Raw genomic sequence first — 12,328 nt, 5'->3', positions numbered from 1 at the left:
TAAAATCATGATACCTGTCATCAACATAAAAATATATCAAAAAACAACACTTAAAAAATACAACAATTTTTTCTAATTACCCAAAAAATTAACTAATTTCTCAATCGTATTCATCTTTTTTCCTTCCCCAACCCCAATCCCCACCCCAAATAATTTATATATTTATAATTTTTAAAATCAAAATTCAATTTTTTTGATAAATGATTTGACATGAATATTATGAAGATGAAGATTTTGATGAAAAAAGGTGTTGTTGGATTGACACATTGAAGTATAGAGCCCGTTTGGATTGACTTTAAGTTGGTCAAAATCAACTTAAAGCCTCTTTTTAGCTTTTGGACGTGTTTGTCTAATGCTGACTTTAAGCCATAAAATTCTTAAAGTCAGTCAAAAATGAAAAGTTAGGATTCCTAACTTTTTTTTCCAAAGTGCTTAAAGTCATTTTCTTTGACCATGGAAATTACTTTTATATCCCTTATATTTTAACTAAATTCTCAAACTACCTTTTTTTTATTCTTTTAACCCTAAAATTCACATCATAAGCACTTTTATCAAAACACTCAACTGCTTATTTATAAAAAATAACTTTCAGCACTTCAAAGTATTAAAAACACTTCATACATAAAAACTATTTTTTTTAAGCGCATCCAAACGGGCTCATAGATTGATAAGGAATGATTATGCCAGAATGAGCAATGCTGCAATAGTGTTTTTTGAATCTTACACAATTAAATGATGATAATAAAGATCAATATCAATAATGAAATAAATTAAAAAATTAATTAATATATATATAGCTGCATTCTAATGAACGATAGCAGAACTACAGTAAGGTAGTGAAAAATAATAAAAAATAAAAAATAATTAAAATGAAACAAATAACAAAATAAAAATAATTTAGGCCATCAAAACAGTTTTATCAAATCCAAATCATTATATAAAGCTATAAATATATATATTTATACCTTTTCACATATTTATTAAACTTTTAAAACACACACTAGCCAAATAAATAAAATAGTATATTTTCTTACATGTGTTGTGCCAACAAAAAAGTGAAAAGGACCATATCTGTTAACCTATATATACACCAAGGACCATAATGAACCAAACCCCAATAACTTAGGGACCATTTTGATCAGTTTTCTGATTGTAATTTCACTAAAAATCAGAGGTGAATTTGGGAAAACTGGAAATAGCGAATATCTATAAATAGAACATCCATTTGTTTCCTTAAACCTTAGGGTTTTGCGAATTCGCCATAGATTGAGCAGCCATGGTAGCAAAGCAGTTAGATGACGAACCACAAACCCTCACCAATTCAGCAAACTATGAATCCAAATCTCATAAGAAACATAAGAGAAAGCTTGAAGACCCTGAGGCTGAAGAAGTTGTTGTAGAGTCGAAAAAAGAGAAAAAGAAGAAGAAGAAGCAGAAACAGAAGCAAGAACAAGAAGGGTCTAATGGGAATACAGAAACTCTTAATGGTTCAGATGGAAACGCTGAAATATTTGATGGGTCAGCTGAGTTATATGAAAAGAAGGAGAAGGAGAAGAAGATGAGGGAGAACACGGTAGAGGAACAGAGTTTGAATAATGGGTCTGTTGTTAATGGGGAGGTTAAAGAAAGTAGTACAAATGTGGTGGTTACTGGTAAAGGTGCTAATGAGTCAAAGTACAAAGCTTTAACAAAGTTTGTGGAGTCAGGGCTTCCAAGTGAGGTATTGGAATGTTGCAAGAATTTCGAGAAACCATCACCAATTCAATCTCATTCATGGCCTTTTCTTTTAGATGGGCGTGATTTCATTGGAATTGCTAAAACTGGATCAGGTATAACATTTGAATTGAGGTTTTTTAGTGCAATCGTGGGCTATGGTTTGTGGGTTTTTTAGTTTTATTATATTTTTGTATGATCAGGTAAGACATTGGCTTTTGGTATTCCGGCTATTATGCACATCATGAGTAAGCGGAAGAGTAAAAAGTCTAAGAATCCTGTTTGCCTTGTACTTTCGCCTACAAGGGAGCTAGCTCAACAAGTATGTTCCTGAAATCTACACCTGGAGTGTATAAACTTGTTTACTTTCTTGCATTATTGGTATTTTTGCTGATTCCGTTGTGTGAAGTTGGTTTCACTTGAACTAATGCTTCAGTTACTGAATAATGTTGTCACTCATCAAAGCTTGAGCCTGTAGTTCTTTTTCTATTTAGCATGGCAAAAGGCAAATGAATGTGTTGTTTCAAGCTTTCCATACTTGTTAAGAATGTTCCATAATTGAGTAAACTAGTGATCTTCTACTGAGGCATCATGGGTATTTACTTTTCAGGAAATGATAGGAAACTAATCTTTTAAGAGTGTATGTCCCAACCATCTTCCTTTCCAAAATAAAGTTTTCTACCACCACATATTATAATGGAATGTGTTCTTAGAATATATTCACTAAGTTCCTGATATATTCTGTTACCAATTGCGTACGAATGCATTGGTGTTCATGTGTTCCAAGAATTTTCCATCTTGTACTTCTCTATAATCTAGTGCCTCCTCAACCCGGTGCACTAAAGTTCCCGCTATGCGCAGGGTCCGGGGAAGGGCCCGACCACAAGGGTCTATTGTACGCAGTCTTACCTTACATTACATTTCTGCTAGAGGCTGTTTCCAAGCTTGAACCCGTGATCTCCTGGTCATATGACAACAACTTTATCAGTTACTCCAAGGCTTCCCTTCCAATTCAGTGCCTCCTCATCCTCATTGTAAAATCTCCACAGCCATTTCAAGCCACAAAATATTCCTCTTAAATTTGTTGAAATGGAGACATAGTATAAGTAGGGGGTGCATCCAAAACACTATTGATTAGAAACCTTCTTACCTAGGACAAGTGCATTTGTTAGTCTCTTTTCACACTTTCAGTCATTCCTTTCAAGTATTTTTCTGTGATTGACATCCAAAGGTTATACCTAAATATTTAGTTGGTAATCGTCCCACATTGGATCCTAGTGAATCTACCAACTGTTGAATGTTGGAAACCTTGTCACAGAAAAAATATGTCTCTTAGCATAATTTATGTTTATACCTAATGTTTACTGCTTCAAAGAGCAATATAAAAGCAAGAAAACTGTCTTCAGATATTTGTTCTCCGCTTGCATTGCTCATATGATAGTTTCATATGCGTAAAGCAAGTGAGATCATCATTGCTCCCTGTCCTCTGACTTCTGCACGCTGTGCATCCTTCTTAATCATTCTATTAGACATTCCTTGATAGAAAATAAAATAAAAAGTGAGATACGAGGTCACCTTGCCTTATAATACTCCTTTGAGGAGGAACCCATTTATCAAGATAGAGCCTTATACTGTGCATAATGAAGGTGCAAATTGTAAAAGGCTAATTTATGTGGATTTTAGTTCTAGATGTCTTGTAGTATCTGTCCTCAAATGTCTTCTAAATCCTTTTGTTTTCTTTTATAAAATCAATATGCATGTTTTGCCTTGTGTTCTCAAATACAAAATGCCAATGCGGATTTTATGCTTTATTGATAAATCTTTCTCATTCTAATAGATATCAGATGTTCTCTGTGAGGCTGGGAAGCCTACTGGTGTGCAGTCAGTTTGTCTATATGGCGGAGTTGATAAGCACCATCAAAAGGCTTCTCTTAGATCTGGTGTGGTAAGATTCTTTTTGTTACTCGTTCTGTATTTATTATTGCAACAAGTCTTGACTGATGATATTCTCGGTATCATATAATTAATATCTAAGTCAATTTAAGGTCTTGTGGTTGCTTTCTTGGACTTTTTAATGGATGTTACACGTGCTTCACACTTGTCATACTTTAAGTTAGAGTTTCTTGTCAGTACCTGAGATCATATCCTCTGCTGGCAGGATATTGTTATTGGAACCCCAGGTCGTTTGCAAGATATGATGGAAATGGGAGCTTGCAACCTAAAAGAGGTTTCTTTTGTGGTGAGTGCTTTTGTGCCTTTCATTATGTTTGCACTTTTAGGATCTTTGATGAAGTCTGAGTAAGCATGATGTCATGGAAGTTTGTTTGGTCAATAATTATAGTTAGTTTGGATGCTTTTGTTCTGTATTTGTGGTCATCGAATGTGTATAAGCACTATTTTGATTTTATTTTATTACTAGAATTTAGGAGTAGTGTTTTTTTCCTGTGATCTCTTTTCAAGTTGCTGAACATGGATTTTGTGAGGTATGCAAATGTAGGTCTTGTTTGAAATACAAGCTGTAAATATGCTTGCGAATCATTTTTTGTTGTTTAACATTCTATTTAGCATCTATGTACTATCACTTGACTATTTGTGGAGTTTATCCATGGGGTTACTGAAATGTTATGGTGGTTGATGCTAGAAGTTTTACAGATGTACATATTTCTGTAGCCAACTTACAAATGATATGGTTCTCATGGCCCAATGCTTTGCCATTCTTATTCTGGATTGTCATAAACTACACCAATTTCCTTTATTTTCAGTTTATTCAGAGACAAAGTGGCACTTGATAAGAGCCTTCAAATTAGCTCCATGTAATAGATCTTGCAAAGTTACCATAAGTGAGTGATTATTGTAATGCAACTGAAGCAAACAAAGAGATTGTATTATTCTTTAATTTTAGTAATGTGATCAGAAATTAAGAAATAGAACTGTTTCCATTTCTCTTAGTTTCCCTGACATGATCACGAGATAACTTCTTAAATATGATTCAATTGTTTTTTTCCTGTAGTATGAACTTAATATAAATGGGGTGCACGTGAACTGTCACGCTCCGTTGACTGATATTACTAATATTGCTATAGGTGCTAGATGAAGCTGATCGCATGCTTGATTTAGGTTTTGAACCAGCAGTCCGTGCCATATTGAGCCAAACATGCTCTGGTATGAATATTGCTCTCTGCATTTGATTCCATCACTTGAATTCCTAGAGCTGGAGCTTTGAGGGACATCTCATTAGATTGATTTAGCCTGATGAATAGCTATTTCTTTTCTTTATAATGAAATGTTTGCATCTGAATGCCTTCAGCTTATTGTATTTGCTCCATGTACCATTTTTTCCCTCTGTCAAAATATGCACGTCCCAACGAGACAATTTGTGATTCCATTTTTTATCCCCTTTTCAAATGAAGTACAGCCATATGTTAAAGTTTATTTTTGGTTTCATTTTATCAGTATATAGTTAAGACCAAAAAAGGGATTTTGAAAATGGGAAAAAGCATAAATTCCCCTCTGAAATGGTACCGAAAAGTCAGTTACACACATAAACTATCATGGCGACCTATTACACACCTAAACTATCTAAAAGTGAAACTATTACCCCCCTACAACTGACGTGGCAAAAAAAAGCGTGTCAGATTCTATAAAGTAAAAAAAATTAAAAAAACAAAATCACCCCACATCCCTTCTTCTTCACACCCACTTACCCTCTTCTTCTTCACACTCACCTCCATTTACTCCCATTTTGAATCTTGATTTTTTTTTTCAAAACCCATTAAAGTAAAAAAAATTAAAAAACAAAATCACCCCACCCCCACATCCTTTCTTCTTTCACACCCACGTACCCTCTTCTTCTTTACACCCACCTCTATTTATTTCCCATTTTGAAACTTGATTTTTTTTCTTTCAAAATCCATTAAGAAGAAGAAGAATTCTTCTTCCCATTTTGGTGGAGAAGACGATTGGGGTTTGGAGGGATGGGTGGTTAATAATTAATTAGGAGTTAATTAGTATAAAATATAATTAATAAACGAAAAGTTAATTAATAAAGAAAAGAAAAGAAAAGAAATATAAAAAATCGGATGGGTAGTTAATAATTAATTAGGAATTAATTAGTATAAAATATAGTCAATAAAAGAAAAGTTAATTAATAAAGAAAAGAAATATAAAAAATCGGATGGATGGTTAATAATTGATGGGTAGTTAATAATTAATTAGGATTTAATTAGTATAAAATATAGTTAATTAATAAAGAAAACAAAAGAAAAATATAAAAAATCAGATGGGTGGTTAATAATTAATTAGGAGCTAATTAGTAGAAAATATAGTTAATAAAAGAAAAGTTAATTAATAAAGAAAAGAAAAGAAAAAAAATAGAAAAAATTATAATTTCTGATGTGGCGATGATGTGGCACTGACACGTGGCAGCGAGTGTAATACACCACATATTATGAATGGTGTTATGCGTTCAGGTGTGTAATAGTTTCACTTTAAGGTAGTTTAGGTGTGTAATAGGTCGCCATGATAGTTTAAGTGTGTAACTGACTTTTCGATACAATTTTTGGAGGGAATTTATGCCTTTTCCCTTTTGAAAATTGAATCTTGTAAATATTTAAAACCTTGTATTTTTTTGATTCATATCCTCGTCCTCCCATGTTACATGGTAGGCCTTTGCTCCTCATTTTTTTCACTTCAGATATAGCTAGATGAAGTTTAAATTTTGTGAACATGTATTTAATTATCCACCATTCAAGTCCCATCAAATTGTGCAGTTCGGCAGATGGTTATGTTCAGTGCTACATGGCCTCCGGCTGTTCATCAATTAGCTCAAGAATTCATGGATCCCAATCCAATCAAGGTCTGTATTACCATTCAGAATATATTCTCAAATTTGTGGTGGTTCCTGTCTTGGCTTAAAACTGAAGTCTATTCAGGTAGTTGTAGGTTCCGAAGATTTGGCTGCCAACCATGATGTCATGCAAATTGTTGAGGTAACTCCGTTATAGAAATTCTAAAGACTAATTAGATGTGCAGTTTTATTTATATTTTTCCAGCTTTTTCATATGAGTAACTTATTGTTACTTTCCTTCCTAGCCAATTGACCAATAGAGAGAGCCAAAAACTAAAATTAAATAGGATAAGATTTACAAGTTCATCTCCATTTTCCTACTGAATTGCTTGTTCACTTCCTTTTACATTATAGGTCTTGGAGGATCGAGCACGTGATGAGCGTTTACAATGCTTGCTGGAAAAATACCACAAGTCTAGAAGGTATCTTAGTAGAAATCTCTTCTGACACATTTCTGATCTCATTTCCAGCTCCCAAGCCTGCATTCGTTGTATCTTAGTAGAAATCTTTACTGACATTTCTGATCTCATTTCCATCTCTCAAGCCTGCATTTAGTGCCTCTTGCTGACATTGATAAATCCCACTATATTATAGTATATTAATAATGATATTCATGTATTAAGTCTTTGCGTGTAATTTTAATATCCTGATTTCTTCCCTGTGTACAAAATAGGCTTGATATTCTCTTGTACTTGTAGGAATTAAATGGATTGCTTCCTTCCTGTTAAGCTAACTAGAAGAGTTCTCCTTATTTTTAAATCACTCTAAAGTGCAAAAAGACCAGACCAGCACCGCCTTTGTGCTCTGATGTTTAATATAATGTTACCTTTCTCATAAAAAGTTTGAAATGATTAATCTGCCCATGTGTGATTGCTAATTTAGATTGGTTGCTAATGTTTTCTAAATACAGTTGTCTGGTGTCACCCTCTGTTTATTTTTAGATGGTTGACCAAGTGAAGGGGGTATCCTAAAAGTAGTGATTCCATTTTTGTACCATGAGGTAGTGAGTACTTTCCCCCATGCCTCATGGGGGAAAGTGCATCTCTCTCTCTCTCTCACATGCACACACTATTATCTCCTTTTTTTTTTCAAAAAATAATAATTGTGGATGAGTTCATTGTACTTCCCCTGTGGATTTTTGTTGTCGTATCATTCTTCTATAGTTCTTTATCCACTGTCCAGCACAATTGTTCTTCGTGGCAATTTTTTTAGACATTCCTCAATCATCAGTTAATGTGGATAGTGTTTGCATTATTTGTATCCTTTTTTTGTGTTTAACCTGGGTATTGGATTTTTTAATCTCTCTTTATAATGGAGATGCTTACAAGAGGTTGCAAACTTTGAACAGGAATAGAGTATTGGTTTTTGTTTTATACAAGAAGGAAGCATCTCGTGTTGAAATGATGCTACAGAAAAGGTAATTTTATCGACTTTTCTGTTTAGTTGTGAGAAAAACATTAGATTCCTATGCCTAGCTTCCAATTACCTGCTGATAATACGTCTCAAACTTATTTCACCCTGGCAACATTGATAGTATGCACCATGCTCATTGTATTGTGCTGCAGACATCTCCAATATCTCATCTGGTTTACATTTTGTTTGAATCTTTGATGTGTCTTTGCCTCAGGGGTTGGAAAGCTGTGTCCATTAGTGGTGACAAGCAACAACATGCTCGTACTAAGGCGCTGTCACTCTTCAAGGACGGAAGCTGTCCTCTTATGGTACACACTGTTTTGCCAATTGTCGTCTTTGTTTCCACTTCCAGTGATGTTTATTTGATAGGTAAATAACTAATGGGATAACATCCCAAGAGGATTGCAAACCATATACGGCCAACTAATCAAGTCTATAAGAACCAAAGAGAATGTGCTTTAAGTAAGAAGAACCTCAGATGTGTTTAATACTCTTGACTAAAACCACTGATACAAATTCTTAATCAAGGTAGGAAGCAGAATCGCTGTATTTCTGGTTTTCTTTAATCATCCTAATTAACGTCAGTTTTACTCCCTCTTTATCTTAACTTCTAATGGTAGGTTTGCTCCAATTGTTATTGTACAAATTTGTTGTTTTAACATTGTGGTTAACTCACCTTTTCTCTTCATTATCACATATATTCAAGCCAAGAATCCTTGATGCTTTGGAATACTTAATTGTAAATCCAACATTTGATATTTGATCTATCGTTCTGTTTATCTGTGCCATTGTATGAGGTATGATGGCATTCCACATCTGGCAACATTTTTGCAAGCACCACCGGTGTTGATTATACAGACTCTGCATTAGAGTCACGGTTCAGATATAGGTGGCTCATCTTTTGGAGCATCCTTGTGAAATTGTTTTTGTTTATCTGATTTTTCCATGTTGGTTGATTCATTGATGACCTTTTGATAATGCAAGGACTTCATGGTAGTTTGACTTACCAGCTAGGATTCCTCCGCTGAATCTTGGAGTACGGGTTTCTAGCCAATCCTCTTCCGTCCAAGAGCAATAGGATGCTTAATTTTTTTTTCACATCAAAATGCCTTGCCATATTGTAGTTCTTCCTCATTCCTGCAAGATCGATTTCCCATACTTTCTGTGACTTCTAGTTGTGTTGCTCTGGTGCTGGGTGAGAATTGTGTTGCGATGTCCAGTTGAATTTGAATTGACTGTTCATGAATGATCTTGCTGTGTTTGGTTGGTTTTCTTTGTGAATGTTGAAACATGCTAAAGCCTCATTAACATAATTGTTTATGCTTCTGCAGATAGCTACTGATGTAGCTGCTCGAGGACTGGATATACCTGATGTTGAAGTTGTGATAAATTATAGTTTCCCTTTGACAACAGAGGATTATGTTCACAGAATAGGAAGAACTGGAAGGGCTGGTAAAAAAGGTGTAGCTCATACATTCTTCACTAAGGATAACAAGGTACTGTTTGACTGATCCTTTTAATGGAGATCTCACTTTTATTTTTTCTTGTACTATTGTCTGCTTTGCTAGTTTGATTCTTACGTTGAGCTTGTATATCACAGGGGCTTTCTGGGGAGTTGATAAATGTCCTCAGAGAAGCTGGACAGACTGTTCCAGCTGCCCTTCTTAACTTTGGAACCCATGTAAAGAAAAAGGTAAGCTTTTTGTTTGCATATTGCGAGTATGTGACCTTTTACCTAATGGCACCATTGATGATGTGCGCTTGTGGGGTAGTCAAGCGTGCCCAGAAGGGATTGTGCAGGCTTAGTTGCTAGCAATACATGCTTGTGGAGTTTTAGGCATGTTCATAGGGACACTGGTGTGAGGTCAAGCTGTAGAGGCTTAAGTTGTAGCTTGCTTCCTGCCACTGACACCCTTTTTGGATTGGATGGCCGTGGCTTAGGAGGACTTTGAGCAAGATTGTCTTCTCCATGGGGATATATAGAGATGATGCAAACGTCAGATGGCAGAGTATGTTATTGCTATGGGGACAGTTAGAGGAAGTACTCAGATCTTCTTCCCATAGGTTTCGAATAGCCTTTTTTTACACGGACCCGGGATGTGTGGAGTTGGTGGAAGTCCATGATAGTAGTAATGCTGAGGGCGCCTCAAACCCTTTGATGTGACAAGGGCTCTTCATCTGTTCATCAGTATGCTGGCTTATGATTTGAAATGCAAATGTATTAGTCTCCTAAATTTCAGTATCTCATTTTGGAAAAAATTATTGTGCCCCACACAACTGACACTTGTTTTGTGAGGCTCCTTTTTGTGAGATAAAAAAGTAGACCTAGAATTTGTGGGCCCAAAAGTGTAAGATGTGGGTCCACTTGTTTGTTCTTACAAAAGGAGCCTCACACAACTAACGTCAGTTGTGTCAGGCACATAGTAGAAGTTTTCCTCAATCTGTGGTACACTTGGTAACTCTGTCCTATCCACTAATTATTTCCTCACTTTGACACGGAGTGCCTTGTGCGCTTCATGCCTTATTAGGCATTGGTGATGGGTCCAATACAAGTATTGGGTGGTTCTGCCTCCCAAGTCTGAGGATTTGAATCTTGGTCCCCGTGGTGGCATGTAGGATTCAGAACTTTTAAGAGTAGAATGTATATTTATGTTGGGAAATATGCTACATAAGAAATCTTTGATGCTTCTTCGGATTAAGCCAAAAAAGAGGACGAGCTTTCATGAGTTGAGGTTTTGTATCTGGGGAACAAAACGGAAACTATTTTAATGAAAATTGTTTCCAGGGAGTGGAAGGGCGATAGCAGTGTATTTTGTGCTGGATGAACTTGAGAACCCTCTCTCTGATTTTGACCAAGGAGCTTGAAAACACAAGATGTTGCCTAGTTATTGATATACTAGTAACTGCATATGTGTTTACTTACCGTGCTCACAGTGTAAATAGAATCTGTTAAAAACGAAGAATCATTGTTTGACTTGGCCCAAATTAAGAAAACAAAGAATCATGTTGTGTTATGTTCTTGGGAAGGAAGTCAGGATCTTATGTTATTATCGACTGCTTGTGCATAGTCTTAACAACATAGTATCTATGGTCCATAGGGGTGTCAAATAAATGGGTCAAAATGAGTTGTTAATAAATGTGACTCGCCCAAGATTTACATGGGCTGAAATGAGTTGGGCAGGAATGGGCTATAAACCATTTCCATTAACTCGTACAAAAGTAACTTGGGCTGAATGAGTTGGGCTGAAATGGACTAACAAACGAATCTTGACCCAATCCGCCTATTTCTTACCAAGTTCTAGTCTATTTGTTTAAGTACCTAACAGAATTTGTCTTTATTATGGCTAATTGGCTATATATAACGTATCAAACATAATATTTTTTTTTAAAAAAACACTTTCACAAGATTCCTTATTGATCAATCAACACCTACATATCAACCCAATTTTTAGATGGACCGAATTGGGCTGGTCAAAATCGTCCGAGTTAATAAATGGTCTGGTAAAAAATTGAGCGAGTTGAGGAGTCATGTTTTCTTGGGCTAATTTTGCCACCCCTACCCTTAGGAAGATTACAATATCAACTTGAGAAGATGGTGAAGCAACAATGTTTTGTTAAGAGTTATACTTTGTGATCGCCTGTTTTCTTGCTTGCCTAATTAGTTTGATTGAGAAGTGATGAATAGATAGATACACATGCCTTTCTGTTAGTAATTGCCAACTGAATCTTGTTTCTCCACCCTTCCCTTGCTACAGCATTGCTAGTTTCTATCTCTGCACATGTTCTCTGTTACATCATTGAGTTGCTATTTGCAGGAGTCCAAGCTCTATGGTGCTCATTTTAGAGAAATTGATGCAAATGCTCCCAAGGCTACCAAAATAAAATTTGGCGATTCTGATAACGAAGATTGAGAAACCAATATCAATGGTGTCAATTTCTCATCGAGTTGTAGCAGCACAGCTTCTTTGAATTGGTTCCCAAGTGTTAACATCCTGACACTATATAATCATTTGTTGGATACATCGAGAAGTGGATCATTGTGAGAAGAATGCAAGAGATGATGTCTCACGGCTATCCGCACATGTATGTGAACGGATGCCTAATTGTATCGTGCTGCAATGTCATAGATAATAGTGTTTTAGAATCTTAATATTCTTTTATGTAATTTGTTTCATTTCCAGGATGCAAATGTAACTCTTAAATAATGCTGACTGATTGTTAATTTTCTCTTTGTGATATTTGATTGTACTTTACAAATGCTGGAGATGGGATTCCGTGCTATAAGTATAATATTTTAGATATGTTATTTGGAGAAACATGTCTGGATAATTAATTACCTTATATTCTACTCTAAAA

At 35.4% G+C, this 12,328-nt stretch overlaps 1 protein-coding gene across 1 annotated transcript; it reads left to right on the top strand.

Moving 5' to 3' along the window:
* Positions 1 to 1,228: 1,228 nt before the first annotated feature.
* Positions 1,229 to 12,236, top strand: LOC129889632 (DEAD-box ATP-dependent RNA helicase 5). The gene is made up of 13 exons (XM_055965022.1): positions 1,229 to 1,829; positions 1,917 to 2,035; positions 3,551 to 3,658; positions 3,872 to 3,952; positions 4,797 to 4,875; positions 6,483 to 6,568; positions 6,645 to 6,701; positions 6,914 to 6,981; positions 7,908 to 7,976; positions 8,187 to 8,280; positions 9,304 to 9,468; positions 9,573 to 9,665; positions 11,788 to 12,236. Exons 1-13 carry the CDS (start codon positions 1,277 to 1,279, stop codon positions 11,881 to 11,883), a joined length of 1,668 nt encoding a protein of 555 aa, XP_055820997.1. The 5' UTR covers positions 1,229 to 1,276; the 3' UTR covers positions 11,884 to 12,236.
* The last annotated feature ends 92 nt before the right edge of the window (positions 12,237 to 12,328 follow it).

The sequence above is a fragment of the Solanum dulcamara genome, chromosome 5, assembly GCF_947179165.1.
Source record: "Solanum dulcamara chromosome 5, daSolDulc1.2, whole genome shotgun sequence".
NCBI classification, from domain to species: domain Eukaryota; kingdom Viridiplantae; phylum Streptophyta; class Magnoliopsida; order Solanales; family Solanaceae; genus Solanum; species Solanum dulcamara.
This window is presented reverse-complemented; position numbering and strand designations above follow the sequence as displayed.